We start from the raw sequence: 21,154 nt of genomic DNA, 5'->3' as shown, positions 1-21,154 counted from the left end.
TCTTTCTCCCAAGCAATGGTTGTGGGGTTTGAACCACTGACCTTTTAGTTAGCAGCTGGCCTAACTAAACTTTCACCACTGTGTCACTAAAGTTCCTAGGAAAGCCCACGGGACTCTTCTACCTGTGACCTGGGCCACGATGAGTCTAATGCACTTGACGTCACCGAACAACAGAAACAAGAATGAATGGCCGCTTTTCTGACTGGTAGGAAGAGCTGGCTGTTCTGTAGTCCACTTTGTTTCACAGTCATAGTTTGTTTAAAAAGGAATACACAGTAAGTATCATCAGGGCACAAATATCCAAATAAGTTGATGGTTTTTAATGTAAGAGCACTTGCCCCTCACTGCTGCCTGAATTACTTTCTTTGTGTTTGAATTTTCCATTACTTTTGTCTTAACAATTTCAGTGTTTCTGGTCATGGTCACTGAACATCTGGTGCCCTAGAAGGACTTACAAAGACTTCAGCCAGAAGTCAGGTGTAGTTTTAGATGACCTGGTATTTTCTTCTCCAAGAACGCTTTGGTAATTCTCCCCTCAGAGAACCCACAGGGAACACCAACTGACAGAAGCTGGGTTGTGACTTTTCCCCTGTCATTTGCAAAGTGATCAGGGAAAACTTTAAGAGCTTCTAATCAAAGCTCAGCAGAATTTTGAGCACTGATGCAGAAGCCAAAGACCATATGAAACTAATGTTGCATTATGGAATTATGGCTTTGACGTAACTTGATCTGCCCATTTTCCCGTGCAGGCTTCTCCACTTTGTCCCTGGCGGACCAGATGAGCCTTCTGCAGAGTGCTTGGATGGAGATTTTGATCCTCGGTGTCGTATACCGATCCCTTTCGTTCGAGGATGAACTTGTCTATGCAGACGATTATATAATGGACGAAGACCAGTCCAAATTAGCAGGCCTGCTTGACCTCAATAATGCTATCCTGCAGCTGGTAAAGAAATACAAGAGCATGAAGCTGGAGAAAGAAGAATTTGTCACCCTCAAAGCTATAGCTCTGGCTAATTCAGGTCAGCATGTTGACATGGTTGTTGTTACATATAGCTTTTTTTTTAATATGTCAAGTTTTACCCCTTTCCTTCACTGCTGCTGCTTCAGGGATTTGCTAAGACCCACTTTCTAAACCCTGTAAGTGTCAGCTAAATGATCATCATTTTACCTTCCTCGTGAAAAGCGAAATCTAAGAAAAACCTATGTGAAGCAAATTATTTGTATTGTACTTGCTAGTTACAGGCCAGAGTCTTCCAGCACTTAATGCATTGGCTAATTTGGACCACACAGCAAAGCAGACTCTTGTCAGAGAAGCACTAAGAATGTTCTCAGGACAAAATGAGCACCACTGTGTTTCATGCAGAAGTTAGAATGAGTGTGAATTATGAATCCACACAAAACCGCTCTCCCCTCAATGATGCTAATTACGCAATTGGGAAAATACATTTAAGTGTGGTCATTAATTTTGGTTATCAAAGAGTGCTATGCTTTCTTGCATTCTGGAATTCTCCAGAAGTAAATTTTTGCTGGAGGGAGTATTTCTCTCAAAGAGCGCTGTGCGTGCAGTAAAGGTTAAGAATTATGGGAATGCATTTTCTCTGTATTTGAGCAGAGATGTGCTAAATAAAGTAGGAAGCAACCTCAGAGAAGTAGAAATCGTTGGGGCTTTGTTGTTCTGCCCCTTTGTGCCTCTCCTAATGCTTTATTGTGGTCTTAGGTCTCTCTTAGTATTTGCATAAAGTTCAGGATAGATCCTCCTTAATGACGTGCCGATCATTAGGTACCTGCGTGTCAATAACCTGCTCTGATGCTGTGTACCATTGACAGTCACACCGCGCCCCTCCATCTGCTTTTGTTTTGACCCTATCTTTGAACTTTATCTTGGTTGCCGGCCAGTAGTTTTCCCTTTAATTACAAGAAGGAAACTGTCAATAAAATCTGTTAAATGGGATGCAATGAGTGGCTTGAATGGGCGGACGGCTATTTGTTCAAATTCTGCAGCATTCAAGGTATTGACAGTTTGTTTTCTGGGGCCATATGTGACGATCAATCTCAGGCTGGGCTCAGCCGCGCTGAAAAATGAAAAACCAGATTGCTTTTGCTTACTTGTGGATGACGACTTTGTGATTTGGTACGGGCCTAGTGAGATGAGACCTTCTGCCCAAATTGCCCCCATGAGAGCCAGGGGTGCGTGACTGTTTTTAGAAAAAATTTTTAATTGATTTTGTAATTAACAGTTCATCTACAATATTGATGCATGAATCCTTGGACTGATAGGAGGGAAATTGTTTTCAACAATGAAGTTGTACTTTCCTATTTGTCTTTATAATGGAGTTTAGCATTTCAGGCTTTTAATTGGGACCATAACCCCACCAAGCCATTTACCCTTCTTCATTACCCCCCACATTTGCAGATGTGAAATATGATTGCTTATGAAAAATGGCATTGTTGTCCCATAGCCCAAGACCCCCTTCTCCTGCTTCCTAGAAGACCAGTGTGGGACATGGATAGGAATTTTCTGTGAGTGCTCTAGTTTGTATGAACTTCCTGTTTTCCTAGCAGCACTCATAGTTAGAGAAAGGTTTGCACCCTACTTCAAGGAGAATTGTCTGTTAGAGGTGATCATAAAACGATTCTAAGTTAAAGCATTTGTAGCAGCTAGTTTTCTGCTTAAAAAAAATTTTTTTTGCATGCACCTTTCGTCCCAAATTGCTTTTTAAAATCCACTAACTACTCATGAATTGCTGAGTAATGCCAAAACTTTATCAAAACCTTTTGGATGTTAGCTGTCAACTTTATGAATATGTATTGTACGCCTGAATTAATTAGGAGCAGCATTTGTTTCTCTTTGTTGTTCAGAGGGATAATTATTAATATTTTTGATGGAAAAAGATCTAACCACACAAACTGCTGTTTAGGGAAGGCACTGACCTATTTCAGAGCAGTGGCTGGTGAATAGAAAATTTTTATTTCAGAACAAGATCATATCTTTTTCTTGTTTTAAGTCAGAAGTCTTGAACAAATGTCCCCCTTTTCTCTCATCTTAGTACTTAGTTGAGTAGCCTTGCTCTTTCATGGAAAATTTCTCCACATCATAATTTTTTTCTGTTGATGATGCTAACATAAAACCCAGATTAATAAATGGAGTCCATACCACAGGAAAAGTAAGTAATGCCATCTTTCTTAGTGTCAAAGAGTTGCCACTTCTTCTATATTTTGCTTAAATGTGGCCTCTCTTCCAGTCACCCACCGATCTCCCTGCTGTTGCAGCTTGGAATCAATCCTGTAGACAGTCACTTTCTCTGATACTGTCAATATCGTCCTCATTCTTTTCAGCCATTATTTGGAAGACAGCAATAAATTTGTTTATTCAGTTATGATCCAATGTAAGTTTCTTAGATGTTCAAACACATCAATATGAAAATATTAAAATGTTGCTCAAAAATCGGCCTTGTTAAGGATTTCTAAGGCTATAAATCTTTATGGGAGCAGACAACCTCATCTTTTTCCCATGGGGTGGCTTGTGGGTTTGAACTGCTGACTTTGTGGTTTGCATTCCTTTCCTGACAGTGCTGCCAGAGGTCTTATGCTGTTTATAAACAGCCTAAAAAAGTTCCTAGCCATTTTTTTAATATTTAAGGAAGATATATATATATATGTATACACACACACACACACACATATATATATGGATTTCAGATTAGCATAGGCAAGTTTTTGTGTAAAAGGTTTTTTATTGTTATTTATATATGTACTATTATTTATATATGTATATGGGGTTCCCCCTGTACATTTGTTGATATTAATAACCATTGTCTCATTTTTCTAAATTATCAACTTATTTTGAACATGCCTTTTTTTCAATCATTACTGTGATCAGTATTGTGTTCATGCTTGAGAAACAGGAAATGGGTTTCCTGGCAAAGGCCGTCCAAATTTTGGTAGCCTTTTGGCACAGTTGGTTACACGTTGGGCTGCTAACCACAAACTCAGCAGTTCAGATCCCCCACCAATCGATGTGGATTGAATACAGACCTAGGGGTGGAATTGCTGGGCCATATTCTTAGTGTTTTGAGAAACCATCTGTTTTCCACTGTGGCTTGTAACCATTTTGCATTCCATCATTAATATACAAAGTCCTCAGTTTCCACACATCCTTTGTCAATGTCAGTTGCTTTTGGTTTCATTTTGATCTTAGCCGTGCTAGTGGGAGTGAAATAGTATTTCACAGTGGTTTTGATTTGCATCTCTCTGTTGGTTAATGACCTGGAGCTTCTAGAAGTTCATGTGTTTGCGGCTATTGGAGGGGTCTCATCTTTTGTCCATTTTATGATTGGGCTGTTTGTCTTTGTGTTGTGAAGGTGTGTGTGTGAATGAGTGTGTGCTATTCTTATCATGTACCTAAATGCCAATCACCAGATGAATGTGCATACATACAGTGGAATGCTACTCAATCAATAGGTATCAAGACAATTGATACCTACTACAGTATGAGGGACTAGAAGACCTTGTACTGAGTGAAGTAAGACGATCATAAAAGGACACATATTGAATAAGCCCACTTATCTAAACAGGTAAGGAAAGGCAAATGTACAGAGAAAGAAAAAGCATGTTAGTGGTCACCAGCAACCAAGGACAGGAGTCACCAGGACAACCACCAAAAGGAGTAGCTGCTGGGTCCACTTAGACACCACCAGCAACCTCAGGAGATTTGGGTTTTGTTGTTGTTGTTGTTTAGTTTGGTGGAACATCCCATAATAATGTGTTTAATGCTTCTGTTCTATCTCCTAGTTCATTTCCTAGAACCCGAGGTCTTAAAACTTTACAATTAGGCATCTGGGACACAGCGATAGGCCAGTGTTTTCCTGGAGAAACGGGAACAGAGAGTCAGGAAAGGAAGGAAGCCATGGGATGTATTGGCAGGGACAAAATAGCTTCATCTCTCTCTTGGCAGTGTTAGTAGTGTTGCTTATTGTCTTTGAATCCATTCATCATTGGGGTTGCAAAATGTAATTTGTGAAGTTAGCATTTCTTTTCAGTCCTCTGTGTAAAGCTGTGCTTTCTCGCCTCTCACTTGATTGCCAGTGGTACAATAGCAAAAGGAAAAGAAATGCCTAATTATTTCTCTTTATCTACCAATTTTCAAGATAAACAATTGATGTCCTATCTTACTTTGAAAGTGACCAGTTAAAGTTTTATTTTTCATATCAGTGTAAACTCATGTTTTCCAATGACAGCTGTCCCTGTGTATCCAAAGGTTACTGTTTCCAGCACCCCCGTGGGTACCAGATACGGAGTATGCTCAAGTCCGCCACATGAAACTGCACAGCATTTCCATTGAGCCGTTTACTTCAGATCAGCTGTGGATGTCTTATAATATATAATATGTGTACCTGATAATATGGTGTACATATAATATAGTGCTGTATAAATATCACTTCATGCTTCTTCTTAGCCTTTGAGGAACTTCTATGACCTCTTCATTGGTTTTTTTAAATGAGCATGTGTATATTTTTAATGACACTTCATGAGTCAGCACCCAAAGTCACCAGACTTCAGAGTCAGTCCACACAGGTGCATAACAGTTTTAAAGCACAGAAGGGAACTGCCCCATGGGGTTTCCCAGGCTGTAAATCGTTGTGGAAGTCAAATGCTACATCGTTCTCTCACAGAGTAGCTGTTGGGTACAAACTGCCAACCTTTCAGTTAGCAGCCCAGTACTTAACAGACACTGTTCATTCAATTCAGTTCAGATTTTTTAAATTGTGTGCTACTACTTTTATTTACTTAACCTCTTTTCTAACACTTCCATATCTACATAGACCCACACCAAGAATTCTGATTTCTTAGAGCACAGAGCATCATAGGCTATCATAATTATGAAGAGTACATGTTACATTAAACACATCATAGTCCCCAAATAATGACACTTATGTGCTACAATTACAAAAATGATGATTGGAAATCATTGAAATTGTGTTGTTTCTAGTGTTCCTAGCCCCCCATGTTATGCTCTTGTTGGTGCTCGTGGGATGGCTCCAGCTCAGAGACCATGTGCACAGCAGCACAGAGCACACCCAGCCCTGTGCCGTCCGCCCAGTAGTTAGGCTGGTCGAGCCCACTGTTGCAGCTGCTGTGTCACTTCGTCTTGCAGCGAGCCTGCCTCGTTTTCGCTTCCCCTCTATTTTACCAAGCACGATACCCTTCTCCAGGAACGGGTGTCTCCTGGTAATGTGTCCAACGTGTGGGAGACAACATTTGCCATCGTTCTTCTGAGGATCATTCTGGCTGGACTTCTTCCAACACAGATTTGTTTGTTCTTTGGCTCTTCGTGGTTCTTTGAATGTTCTCCACTAGCACCAGAAATCAGATGCATTGATTCTTCTCTGGTCTTCCTTATTCCGGGTCCAACTTTCACATGCACAGGAGGTGATTGAAAATATCCTGGGTTTTGTCTGGCACACTTTAGTCCTCAGAGTCAGCTCCTTCCTAGTCAGCACTCGAAGAGATCTTGTGTTTACCCACTGCCATCCGTTTACCCCAGGCAGTTGCTGATTCCATGAGCATTGATTGTGGACCCAAGCAAGATGAAATCCCTAACCACTTCACTCTTTTCTCTGTCATGATATTGGTCTGAAAATTCAACCGCAAGTGCTTCTGGTCTTCCTGATTCTCAGTAAGCAAAGTGGTGTCATCTCATATCCAAGCTTGTTAATAAACCTTCTAATCCTGGTGCCACATTTGTCTTCATATATAATTCAACTTTTCTGATTATTTGCTCAGCATAGAGTTTGAGTGTGTATGGTGAGATAATACAGCCTTCACCTTTATCTATTTAGGCCATTTAGCATTCTCTTGTTCTGTTCACACAATTGCCTCTTTAAAATAAGAGTTTATTGGCATATACTTCATATATCATACAATTCAATCATTCAGTCATATTAAGAAGAGTTATGGAATCATCACAATCAATTTCAGAGTGTTTTGCACTTACTCGAACCCATTGTTATTGGCTCTCCATTTCACTGCAACCTCCTCTGCCTGGCCCCTAGGTAATCATTCATCCAGTTACTGTCTTTATAGATTTACATATCCTGGATTTCATATACAGAAAGGCATACCAAACACAAACAAGAAACAAACAAAATCAACAATGTCAAAACAAGTCAGAGAGAAACTTCAATTAAAAAATAAAACACCACAGAAAATATGTTAAAAAGCAGAAAAAAATATCGAACTTTAAAATGGATCAAAAAGGAGATCAAGTGACAAGGTGTTGCATTTTAACCTAACTACACCGGCCATCATTATCCTTTCAGTGCTCTTTGCTGGGAGCAAGGCTATTCACATCCCTGGACTGTGGTCAGAAGGGATTAACTGGAGGTGGTACTTCCGCTGTCATCCACAGCTTTCTGTAAACTAGGGGTCACAATTTAAGCTCTCATGCCATTTCCTACTGTGGATTTGGATGTTATTATTTACAGTGCTTCCATAGCTCAAGCTGGTATGTTCCGTCCATTGCACAACTGCCTCTTGATCCATGTGCATGTTATACCTGTTCTCTATTGACATTGTGATTAAATATTGTATTCTCTTCTGGTTCATCTTCGGTTAAATATACTTAACTATATATACGCGAATAACTATATACTGTGTATTCACCACTAATTCTTGTCAAAATTTCTTTGATTGTCTGAAACTGATACTCCAACAGATTCCTTAGGAGGAGCTCATAGAAATAACCTATCCTGAGTTCTAAACATTGATCACTTGGAAGTCAGTTTTGCTGAATATAAAATTATTAACTCACCTTTTGCCCTTTGAGTAGTTTATGTCTATGCCTTTTGCTCCAGCATAGAACATTACCATGAAAACTTTGGTGATCATTTCATTTTCTACCCTTTATAAGTTCCACCTTTTGCTAGACTCCCAAAGTTCCTCTCACTTTCCTCCCCTCCCTTTCTCACTCCTGCATCTTTAACTACAATAAGACAGCTTTCCGTTGATGATTCTAGACAATATCCTCAAACAGACTGGTATTTTGTATGAGTCTATTAAAAGACTAAGAAGATTCCTTTATTTTCAAAATTATGGATTTGTGTATGTGTTTTGTTATCTTATTTTTCCTTTTCCTTAGCTGTATACTCTTTACCTAGTTGATATTTAAAAATGTTCTCCTTTTAAAGCTTTTTTTTTAAAAGAAATTTTCTGTTGTCATTATTGGCCCTTGTGTTCTTTGTGGATTTGTCTTATTCTCCAAGAGAATACTTTATTTGTTTCTGATTCTTTCCTGAGTTGTTTCTTCCTCCTCCTCCTCCTCCTCCTCCTCCTTCTGTAGTTCTTCTAGTTTGGATGTTAGGAGTCTTGTGGTGCAGTGGTTAAACAACTGACTGCTAACAGAAAGACCTGAGGAATAGCTGCTCCCATAAAGTTTGCAGCTGAGAAAACCCTATGGGTCGGTGTACTTTATCACATTGGGTTACCATGAATCAGAAATGGCATCTAAAAGCAATTTGGTAGTATGTTTGTCTCGAATGTATTGCACCTTAGTCATGAGGAGTGCAGTGGTTGAGCACTTGGCAGTGAACTCAAAGATTGGCTGCTGGAACGCAACTACCCTGTGAGAGAAAGGTATGGCCGCTTACTTCCAGAAAGATCGGAGCCTTGGAAACCCCGTGGGGCAGTTCTTCTCTTCTGATCAAATTACTTTGAATTGGAATCAACTCCACAGTAATTTAAAAAATTAATTTTAATGTCCTTTAGTACATTTTAAAATCGAATGTTATCTTTTTTATCAAAGGATCACTTTCTGGCAAACTTTTTTTATCTTTAAGAATTTTATTCTTGTCTTTAAAACTCTGATATCTTTACAGACAGATATTTGGAGAGGACAAAAATCGTTGCGACCATCATTGCCCCTTCCCTAGAGTTCTACTTTTATTTAATCAAAACTTCATGATTTCTTAAAAAAAAAAAATTAGGGCTTGCTACCTGATGGCTCAAAGGTTAAGTACTCATCTGCCAATCAAAAAGGCTGGTCGTTTACAACCCCTGTCCTCGCTGCAGGAGGAAGATGTTGTAATCTATTTCTGTAAAGACTCACAGCTTTGGAAACACTCTGGGGCAGGCCTGCTTTGACTGGAGAGCGAAAGTGTACTTAGGCTCATCAAGAGCCAACTTGAGTAATGGTCACCCGAGTTCTCCATTACCCACCTCACGTACCGCTGATTGCGACCCAGAGGCCAAGCTTTTAAATGCCTATGTGGCATATGGACATTTGGAGACATCCATCCTCTTATAGAGAAATAGGCTTTTACCGACTGCTGTGTTCATTCCATCTTTTGTATTTACACAGTTATGTTGGGAATTGTACTGCTCTACCTTCTCCGCTAGCACGCCTGGTGGTGTAGTGCTTCTACATTGGGCTCCTGGAAGACAGGTGAAGCTTCTGTTCCTCTATAGCGTTACCGTCTCAGAAACCCGCCAGAGCAGTTTGGCCCTGTCCTACACGGTTGCTGTGGCCGGCAGCGAGTAAATGTCACTCCTCTTCAGGCAGGCAGTTTGAAAACACCTGAGAACACCTTGTTCTCTTAAGTGGGGTTGATAGTATGCACTAGACTTGACTCTGACCACATGTTGTCTACCTTTTATATTCAGTCATATCCTCACAATGAGATCCGACACCATTGAGAGAGTATTGTCACGAATGAGTTAGAAATTCTGAGTACAATTGGACAGTCTCTTCAGTAGCTGTGACCCCGCCCACAATGATTAATATTTTCATTATAGAGAAGGGCAGTGTTTTATTTCCAGGTGAGATACAAAAATAAAATCTCTTTTTTTGGGGGGGTGGGCAATGGCTCTTAATTTCTTTCAATTTTGCTTCAGATCTAAGGATACTTAACTATCTTCCCCAAATAAATGTAGTGATCTGTACCCATTCCTTGATAATTTAACTTTTCTGAGTTTGTTTGTTTTTTAAGGTAGTCACAAACGGTCCCTTTTTTATCAATAGACTTGGAAATTTAAACAACTGGTGAAAATATATATTATTTGCTCTTGATTTTTTTTAACGTGATCCACTGAGAATAGGCTTTGTGTCTTTTTGTCTAGTTCAGTCATTCTCAATTCTGACTTGGTGGGAGAACCAGCAAGATTTTAAAAAATACTGATGACTTGAACTCACCCCCAATATTCTGATATAATCTGGGGTGGGATCAAGCTTACAGATTTTTAAACAATTCAATTGGTTGTAAATTTGCAGCCTAGTCTGTCTAGTTAGTCCACAAATAGATGGACATACCCCCACCCATTAGTAAATTTAACTGGTTCCCACTAGTACAAATTCCAGAACTCTTTCTTTTAAAACATGAATTTTAAAAAGACCTGCCAGCATTAGCCAGAGCTAAACAGTTACACAAACTGTTTTACGGAGCAAAACCCTATAAATTTAGGCAAAAGAACAAAACAAACATGAACGCTACCGAGCCAGATCTTGAACTAGGATCTCTAATGGAGATTAATATTTTCTTCAGCAGTCTGCCAGCTGAATCATCGTCTAATTAAACAGTTCAGATTTAGTGAGTTTGCATTTAAAGTATGAGCAGATCCGAGAATGGGTATAGCTAAGATGAGTTAGGATCTTTTCTGCAAATGGGAAGTTAAATTATCATAGTAATTTGATTAAATCATTTTTAAATCTCTCAAGCTAAATCACAGTCTTTAAAGAATAGTTTGAAGTCTTAATTGCTGTTTGTGAGCATATCTCTCTGCTATTTGTTCTCGCCTCGTTTCCTATGACATCGTGTAATATATCTCCCGCCCGGCAAGCTAGTGGGAAAGGAAAGAGGTGTTGGGGGCTGCTGTGGCGATATAGTGGGCTTCAAGTCTTAGAGGTCTATTGTGGAGGAGAAATAAAAAGTTCCCATAATGCTTTAGTTATTAGAACCAGAACCATAGCATGAACCATAGCTGGGGACAGATTTAGGAAAAATGGGAGGAAGGCTTCTAACAATTAGTTCCATCTTTTTGTGAAGTACACCCAACAGGACACTTCTCCATTAGCGATGTCCTAGAGGAGACTCACAGTGATGTGGGAGGTTGAGCCAAAGGAACGCAAAGAACAATTTTAAAGCATGAAAGAATTAATATCATGTTTAGTAATATGGATTCTAGTTGCATAATTTGAGTCACAGAAACCTGAGATTATGTCTGATGGATATTTACTACCTGTTTGAATTGGGAACTAAACAATCCTGACATTTATCTTCTTTGCAAAGTGGAACTCCTCCCACGAACTTTGCAAGATAATTAGGACAAGCAATGAGGCAATGACTATAAAGTGCTTATCAGAGGCCTCATCCAATATAAGGCCTTAGTAATTGGCATATTTATAGATACATACTTATTCAGCTTGTTATTTTGACATATGGGAAGGAACATAAGGTCGACTTATCCAACCTATTTTGGGATTGAAGATATGAACGGTAAGTGAAAACTGGTAAAAACAAATACAAAGGAAATTTCATGCTTTGTAGGGAAAAAAAAAATCTTTTCTAAGTAGACCGAAATAACAAGCTGAATAAATACTCCAAGAAACTGGATTTTTTGAGGAAGAATGGAGCCTACGCATTGGCAGAAGGACCTTCTCTATGCAGATGGCACGGCCTTGCTTGCTGAAAGTGAGGATATTTGAAATTTTTAAATAATAAACCTACAGCCAATTAAAATAAATCTATATGAGGATTAATTCACCAGTAATGTGATGCAACGATTCACTTGCTAATGAAGATCAAGGACGGCAGCCTTTAGTATGAGTTATAATTTATTGTAAAGATAACCAAAATCCTCACAAGTAAAAAATCAGTAACATCATGATAAAGGGGGAAAAAGACTGAAATTGTCAAGGATTTTTCTTGCTTGGATCCTCCATCCGTGGTCATATACACAAGACCAAGAAGTCAAATGACAGAGTACATTGGGAAAATCTGCTGCACAGTGCAAGTTTAAAGTGTTGATGAGGAGCAATGATGTCATTTTGAGGACCAAAGTGTGGCTAAACCAAGCCGAGTTGTTTTCGATCACATCATAGGTATGTGGAAATTAGACATTGAGCAAGGAGGACCCTAGAAGAAGAATCAATGCATTTGACTTATGCTGGCAAAGACTATTGAAAGTGCCGTGGTCAAGCATCTATATACACATGTATCTCGGAGGAAGTACAGCCAGAATGCCCCTTAGGAACATACTTTGGACATGGCAGGAGGAACGAGCAGGCTCTGGAGATGGACATAATGCTCACTAAAGTTGAGAGGCAGCAAAAAAGAGGAAGACCTTCAAGGAAATGGATCGACACAATAGCTGCGACAATGGGCTCAAACAGTTGTGGGGCAGAGCGGGACCAGACAGTGTTTCATTCTGTTTCACATGGCTCACTATACTAACATCAACAACACGAGCGTGGTTCTTACCACAATCATTTTTATTCCAAGAAGAACAATTTCTATGTGTCTCCATGCCCATCGTTTTTCCGTCAGAAAAAATTTCAGTTTAAAAAGAGAAAGAAAAAATTAATGTCGCATGCTATTGTTATCCCTTTGGCTATTTCCCTGTCACTGTCATTTGCGACCTCTGTTGATCGGTGCCATGGGCATGATTCTGACGGATAGCGACCCTGTGTGCCACAGAACCCATCACTGGGTGTGTGTGAGAACCTTGTGTTAGCCACGTCGCCAGTCTAGCTCATGGAATGTTCCTCTTCCAGCTCAGCAGACGTCGCAATGTATGTGCGCTTGTTTGCAGAAGAGACCACTAAGAAATGGATGAGATTCGCACGCCAAAAGCAACCAGAATGGAGACAATTCTAGACAGAAATGATTCAGAGGTAGAAGCTTGAGTGTATGTTGGAGAGTGAGTGCTGTGAGTTCCATGCAAGGCACCACTGTGGAAACATGATCATTTTGAAGGATTGCATGTTGAAGGATTTCGGGAAGCCAGGCAAAAATTAGATCTCCACAGCAGTCAAGTAGAGCATAACAAATCAGCAGCTCCATTCATGATTATTTGAAATTTTTAAATAATAAATCTACAACCAAGTAAAAGAAATATATATGAGGATTAATTCACCGGTGATGTGGTGCAATGATTCAAGAAGACATAAAAGAAGAAACAATAATGAACTTTAAGTATTATGTTACTTGTCTATATCCATCTGTTTTACATTGCCATGTTTTTTATTATATGTTCCAGTGCTAGAATTTAAATTATATCCCCCTCTCTTTCTTTTGTGCATGCAATCTGATATTTGAGTTGTGTGGAGGATTCAGCTAACTACTACATATATCTTCAAGCTCGGCATTCTCAGAGAAGTAGAATTATTAAACATGAACAATCCCCCAAAGACTCCATTATGTGTAATTAACAGATAAACTGTCATCAGAATCAATAAAACGTGCTAAATGATTCAAACTTGTATATAATTAAGTGTCTGTTTTAGAGCTAGAGCTTTAACTCCGCACCCCCCCCCCCATCTTACATTTCGCTCAAGAATAATTATGGCAACCTTGTTAACCCTTTCTTTGCTTGTTTGAAATCGATTTTTAAATTAGTCAGCTAAGTGCAAAGTTCACCTTCACAAATGTGAAAACTATTTCAGAACTCAATAATCTAAAGATGTCGCTTTTTTTAAAGACAAGAAGCAGGCGCTGTAAGGACACTTTAATGAACTGTTAATAATTCACTGAAGAAGCCTAACATGGTAGCATTTGTGTGTGTGTGTGTGTGTGTGTGTGTGTATTTCTGGAGAGGAAAACTGAACGTAGGCCTAGATTCCGCATGTTGCAATTCTTACGATCTTGGTCTAAGTCAAGGGTGTTTCCACCTTCTGAGAACCATGGACGCCTGAGGACACAATTAGCACTTTAAGCAAGTTTGTCTCACACAGAATGATGCTTTATGTAGACCTCAACCCACAATCATTTCTCGAGTGAATGGATAACTATGAAAATGAGTGAGCCAAGGCGTAAAATACAACGAACCCTCTCCCCCTGCTCAGTTCTTAGGAGGTTGAAATAATAGGTCGTTTATATAATCCCTGTGTGCTAAATTAGTATTGGAAATGAGTATTTTAGGAGGAAAATAGAGATTTGGGAAACGTGAGGCTGCTATTGAGGCGAGCGGACTCTTAGCAGCTGCAATAGCAGAATCGGTCGGCCCCGTGGGTTTTCCAGGTTCTCACCGCTACAGGAGTAGGTGGCCCGGTTTTCCCCGACACGGAGTTTCTCAGAGTGGCTTGTGGGTCAAACAGCCAGCCTTTCCTTTAGCGGCCAAGCACAGAAGCTCAGAGAAACTCACCAGCAGCGCCCAACTTTCCTAAATTCTGTCGATAACAATGTCCTCCCACCCACAGCCTCATTTTCGCGTTGCTTCCTCCACAGACTCGATGCACATAGAGGACGTCGAGGCCGTGCAGAAGCTGCAGGATGTCCTGCACGAGGCCCTGCAGGACTACGAGGCCGGCCAGCACATGGAAGACCCTCGCCGGGCTGGTAAGATGCTGATGACGCTGCCGCTGCTGCGGCAGACCTCCACCAAGGCCGTGCAGCATTTCTACAACATCAAACTCGAAGGCAAAGTCCCTATGCACAAACTTTTTTTGGAAATGCTGGAGGCCAAGGTCTGACTAAAAGCTCCCTGGGCCTTCCCGCCCTGCACGCTGAAAAAGGGAAAATCCATCCAAGAGTGATGTCGAAGAAATGTAGTGTGTAGTTACCAACATCAAAATCAGCAATGACTGCACTGATGGTTTAGCAGCTAGACTCTGAAGCAGCTTTCAGATTCCTCAAGATCTTCCCAAGGAGGGTCTTTCCCCCTGACCCCTCACCCCTTTTCCCAGGTCTCTTCCTCTTCATCTCCATGCCCCCCACCCCCACCCCCTGCTTCCCTCTCTGCTCACTTCTTCGTGGCTTTCTTCAATCCTGGGTTTCGTTGCCTCCTCCCACCCTTTCTTCCAAATGTTAAAGAGCTCTACTTATAAGGAAGCAATGTCCTTCCCTTCCTTTCCCTTCCTTCCTTCTGCTGCTGAACATTTAAAAGAGGTCTCTTAACTGATGAGAGATGGAAGCCAGCGCTGCCAAAGGATGGGAATCCACACGATGGATACCAGTGAACTTATTGCGAACCACGACGTCCCCAATGACTAAGGAATCAGAGAACCGACGTACTAAAAGTGCAGTGCAACACATACAAACGGACTCGAGTGCAGTATTAGATGTCACGGGAGCAGCCTCTGAGCAGACAATTTCAGCAACGTTGCATTGGCTGCTTCTTATCATTGCTTTTCCATCTAGATCAGTTACAGCCATTTGATTCCTTAATTGTTTTTTCAAGTCTTCCAGGTATTTGTTAGTTTAGCTACTATGTAACTTTTTCAGGGAATAGTTTAAGCTTTATTCATTCATGCAATACTAAAGAGAAATAAGAATACTGCAATCTTGTGTGCTGGCTTTGGACAATTATGAACAATAATGAAGGACAAGTGAATCCTGAAGGAAGATTTTTAAAAGAAAAAAAATGTTTCTGTTTCTTCTTACAAATGGAGATTTTTTTGTACCAGCTTTACCACTTTTCAGCCATTTATTAATATGGGAATTTAACTTAAGCAATAGTTGAAGGGAAGGTGCATATTATCACGGATGCAATTTATGTTGTGTGCCAGTCTGGTCCCAAACATCAGTCTCTTAACACGAGCTCCGGTTTATCTAAATGTTCACTGACACAAAGGCTTAGATTACACCTGTGGTGGCTTACACGCAGTCACGTCTGTTCCCGCTGCACGTGGAATGCAGATGCGTAGACTTATCAGGAGTACACCTCTCCACCTGGGAGGTCCTGTTGCCATATGATTTCTACCTGCCGTGGTGGTTAGGAATGAGATACTGCCAGTTTGCAAAGATTCAGACCTTTCCCAGAAGGAGCTAGGAGCCAGTATTCATGTAAGAGGCAATAAGGCAAATGCCACAATTTGGAGAAGAAAAACCAAAAAACACTGAAAATAGCAGACGCCTGACCAAATTCTAAAACCCAATCTGTATGAGTTGTTTTGGTTCTGTTGTTTTTTAAATTTTTGTTCATTTCAAAATGTTGATATCACGTAATCTGCAGTTTTTTACTAAGAACTAAGCCAATCTATGTGCTTTTCAACCAGTATTGTCACGGCATGAAAGTCAGTTAGGTTCCAGACTGTTGAGAGGTGTAATCTAATGAAGAAATGTATTAGATGCCCCCCGAAATCTACAGTCACCGAATAACCAATAAACAATCACCTCCATCAAATGCTATACCAATGGACCAGTGTTAGTAGCTGCTCCCTGTACTATGTGAACAGTCTTATTCTATGTACACAGATGTAATTAAAATTGTAATCCTAACAAACAAAAGAAACGTAGTTCAGCTTTTCAATGTTTCATGTTTGCTGTGCTTTTCGGAATTTTATGTTGCATTCAAAGACTGTTGTCTTGTTCTTCTTGTGGTGTTTGGATTCTCGTGGTGTGCTTTTAGACACAGGGTAGAATTAGAGACAATATTGGATGTACAATTCCTCAGGAGACTACAGTAGTATACTCTATTCCTTACCAGTAATAAGGTTCTTCCTAATAATAATTAAGAGATTGAAACTCCAAGCAAGTATTCATTATGAACATCAAAATCATCATAATATTTTCAAAACATGGAATAATTTCTCTAATGGTTTATTATAGAATACCAATGTATAGCTTAGAAATACAACTTTGAATATTTCAAGAATATAGATAGATAAGTCTAATTTTTAAATGCTGTATATATGGCTTTCACTCATTCATCTCTCAGATGTTGTTATTAACTCGCTCTGTGTTGTTGCAAAACATTTTGGTGCAGACACGTTTCCAAAACTATTGCTACTTTGTGTGCTTTAAACAAAATACCTAGGGCTGATGTTGCATCTGCCCAGTGCTAGGAATACTGTGTATCTATCATTAGCTATATGGGACTATATTGTAGATTGTGGTTTCTCAGTAGAGAAGTGACTGTAGTGTGATTCTAGATAAACTATCATTAGCAATTCATTCAGATGGTCAATAACTTGAGATTTATAGCTGTGATAGGAGTTCAGAAATTGGCACATCCCTTAAAAAATGATAATGACGATGATGATGACGACAAAATACAACTCCTGGGAGGAAAGAAAAAGAAAAAAAAAGGTGCTGATTCTCTTAAAATTATTTATATATGTAAGCGTTTAAAAAGATTATTTTCCAGAAAGTTTGTGCAGGGTTTAAGTTGTTACTATTCAACTACACTATATAGAAATAAAATATATACAATATGTATCTTGTTTTCACTGTATCACATTAAAGTACTTGGGCTTCAGAAGTAAAAGCCAACCAACTGAAAACATGAGATGGAGATACAAAGTAATGAATGAGGCACTTTTTTGGTTTCTTCAGTGTAAGTGATTCTCAGCATTAGAAGAAAACAAGTATCTCACAAAGCAAACTGAAAACATAGACTTCAAAGAATTGCACGAACTTTAGGGTAAACGTTCATCTTAAACCTCGCCTGAGGTATGTGTTTTGATTTTCTGCTCAGTTTCAAGCAAGACCATTTACTTAATGTGAAGTTTGGGAAAGTTTTAAATTAAGGTGTATGCTTTAGCCATATGGTTTTAATTTTAATTTTGCTTCTTTTAGGTTTGTTCTTATTTAAAGCAATATGATTGTGTGACTCCCAGTAGTTACACTTGTGTTTCAATCAGATCAGATTGTTGTATTTATTCCACTATTTTGCATTTAAATGATAACATAAAAGATATAAAAAATTTAAAACTGCTATTTTTCTTATAGAAGAGAAAATGGGTGTTGGTGATTGTATTTTAATTATTTAAGCGTCTCTGTTTACCTGCCTAGGAAAACATTTTATGGCAGTCTCATGTGCAAAGATCATAAAAGGACAAAAAATTTAAACTGCTTATAATAATCCAGGAGTTGCATTATAGCCAGTAGTAAAAATAATAATAATAATAATCAAACCATGTCTATAGGTGTAGATGGGCTTCACATCTGTAAAGCAATCAATTGTATATTTTTGTGATGTGTACCATACTTTGTGCTCCAGCAAATGTCCATTTGTGTAAATGTATTTATTTTATATTGTATATATTATTAAATGCAAAAAGGAGATATGATTCTGTAACTCCAATCAGTTCAGATGTGTAACTCAAATTATTATGCCTTTCAGGATGATGGTAGAGCAATATTAAACAAGCTTCCACTTTTGATTGCTGTTTTGTATTGTTTTTCTCCACCCCCCTTTCAAGAACAGAATCAATAAACACTGCCCTTTGTTGCTTCCATTCAAAGAGTATCTCTGAGTACCTGTTCACTAAATGTAAAGTAGCTTAAATAAGGGCTATATAAAGGCTTGTCAGAATGAATTCTAGGGTGCCAAAAGACATTTTGCATATTTAAGAGTATGCAAAGTGTCTCATGGCACATTAGAATTCATTCTGACAAGCCTTTATATAGCTCTTATTTAATCTTAAAGCATCTCCACATCATCCTGCATTACTCAAAAATCATCGTCTCTGTGTCAATGTCATAACACAAAACTTTCCCCCTATTTTAAGATCATATTAAAACCTGCGAGAGAGACCTGCTATTTCCCTCCATCGACAATGAAGCCCTGCGTTGCACTGAGCGCCTCAGCAGGCTGCAGGCTTTGTGAAGCAGCCTGGGAACTGCTGCTGACCAGATTTCTTGAATGGAAGGCACCGGAGGAGCCTAGTGTAGAGCCTTGGTGGGGTGGGAGGGGACCTGTCTTCAGATCCAAGAGGATCACATACCATCCTGACAGCAGCCTCCCCCTGCCTGCCACACCCAGAAAGGTCTCAGGCTTTGCTTGGCAGGGTTGAGCTGTGCCCCCCAGGGGCCCTGCTGGGACCATCATGGAAGGATGTGCTCACACTTGCCGCCTTGGCGTCTCGGCCTGTCTGGGCAGTGTTTTGTCATTGTGTGTGCCCACTGCCCAGAGGTGGCTGGTTCTCCAAAGAAGCTAGTGATGACACAAAGGCCACACAACAGAAACAAGTCCAGGGGCTCAGCTGAATCACCAGGTGCACAAGCTAGCAAGATAACTCGAGTCCCCTTTCCATAGGTCAATGTTCTCTGAGTGGCAATATCGCTAATAAAATAAAATTAGAATTTTTGATTTTTAAAGTACCCAATGCAAGATAAAAAATATAAAAAAGAAAATTATGTCATCTCCCAAAGAGGGGACTTTCTTTATACATCATACAATGTGATATATATATATATATATTATAATGTGAATAAACATTTTAAAGAATTATCTGATCCTTAAAATGTAGAACTATTACAGAGCGACTTTTTTCTCCTGAACATGAAATGATCTCACTGCTGATGTCTCCAGTATAAAATAATATTACAAGGTAGGTTTTCGACGTTTTAACACATTAGTATTTCTTAATATATAAACATGAAGCTTAGACAAATGGTTATTTATTGGCTGTAAGGGGATCCCTTTCGTTTTTTATCATGTTTACGAGTTGTTTGTAGCTTCATTGCATATTGGGACCACTGGGGGAGTTTCAAGACATCACTGATGTCTATAGTCCCTTGAATGACCCCTGGTGGCCTGGCTGGCAAAGCACTGAAGTGCCAACTAAAAGATCAACCATTTGAATCCACCAACTGTTTCAGCAGAGAATGTCGCGGCCTGTTAACGATCAGCCTTGGCAACCCAGAGGGACAGGTCTACTCTGTCATGAAGGATCACTATGTGTTAGAATTGACTTGTTGGCAGCGGGGTTGGTTGAGTCTGGATGTTCCCTTCACAGAGCTTTTATTTCATGTGGACTGAGATGTGTCCTGTGATTGAGAATGTTTAAAAAGATGCCCAGATGTTTCTCAGGTGAAGATAAGTTGAGGAAACGCTTCAAATGTTCATAGTTTGCTCAAAGGCCAGAATCCCTGGTCACATAGAGACTGGGGGAACCTGCAAGACAATGGCCCTTCGTCAGCCTTCAGGTCTGCACTCAGCAAGCAATAGACAGAGAAGCCAGAAATAATTTTACAGGACCAACAAAAACCCTCATGCATCAACTAAAATGTTGCGAACTTTGCCTTTTCCTTACATCACAGAGACACTCGGATTATCTGACCTCCTACTTTCCTCTTACTAAAACCGTTCTCGCCCCCACTCTTCCGAAATCCCTGCTGTGACCGTTGCTCTTCCTGTTCTTTTCTGCTGGTCCTCTAGCCCCGTCTGGATAGACCAACGTGTCTATTTCCTGTCACCCCACCCCCCTTATCTACCCACTTGGCCTTTGTGCTTTTAAACTAATTCAGGTGTGTCCAAAATACCTTTTCCCTACCAGGGTAACTTTGATCTCTTGGGATGATATCTCTTTCCTATAACTCCTGAATTCGAGAGTTTCAGAGATGAGGTAGAACTGAGATAGGACTGATGGGATGTTTCACTCTGGGGCCTATTTGAGGGGCGGGGGTAGACTTTAAGAACAAGTTGTTTATTATCAAAATGAATTCCATGTTCAAACTAAGAGGAGAGAGAAAAGTGCCTCAAGGTTGTTTTGGTCCACAGCAGTTTGTATACTGAATGGATACTTCCATAGTCCAATGAGTACCACAGTGTTTGTAACCCATTCCAATCCAAGCCTAGCTTCTGGCGCTCCTTGGAATTGTGGAAAAAGCAAAACGAAACAAGTGGCAGTAGACTGATTGCACCCTGCATCTTATTACGAAACAAACAGAAAAGAGGAATTTCAAAATATAATCCTCCTTTCCCAGGAGTATTTTGTCTTGTTCTCCGTGAAGTTAAAGGTCTGAAATAATGTGCCCATCAGGGGCTCAATGTTGCATGTCCATGCCAGTTGGTCCAGGGGCTTGTTACGATGGTAATGACCTCCTGAAACGTGAGCTTGGATTGCAACAATACGATTGCTACCAGCTCACCCGCTGGGAGAAATATTTTATTATTGTCAAATGTCCTCCATAGAGATTTGTTTTGCCTGTTCCTGTTTAAATTAAATTCAAAGCAGAACTACATTATGATTTCCTCTGGAGTATATTTGAGATAAACA

General features: G+C 39.8%; 1 protein-coding gene across 8 annotated transcripts in view; it reads left to right on the top strand.

Moving 5' to 3' along the window:
- Nucleotides 1–15,211, top strand: part of ESRRG (estrogen related receptor gamma) — a 710,000-nt gene extending 694,789 nt beyond the window's left edge. For all 8 annotated transcript variants that reach the window (XM_045298142.1, XM_045298145.1, XM_045298141.1 and 5 more), the window contains 2 exons: nucleotides 750–1,019; nucleotides 14,436–15,211. In XM_045298142.1, coding sequence (XP_045154077.1) covers nucleotides 750–1,019; nucleotides 14,436–14,680 — 515 coding nt within the window. In that variant the 3' untranslated portion in view covers nucleotides 14,681–15,211. The remainder of the gene's footprint in view (nucleotides 1–749; nucleotides 1,020–14,435) is intronic.
- The last annotated feature ends 5,943 nt before the right edge of the window (nucleotides 15,212–21,154 follow it).

The sequence above is a fragment of the Echinops telfairi genome, unplaced genomic scaffold, assembly GCF_000313985.2.
Source record: "Echinops telfairi isolate 266 unplaced genomic scaffold, ASM31398v2 ScPeMD7_7424;HRSCAF=8462, whole genome shotgun sequence".
In the NCBI taxonomy this organism is placed as follows: domain Eukaryota; kingdom Metazoa; phylum Chordata; class Mammalia; order Afrosoricida; family Tenrecidae; genus Echinops; species Echinops telfairi.
The sequence above is the reverse complement of the archived record's forward strand: the minus strand, read 5'-3'. Positions and strand labels throughout refer to the sequence as shown.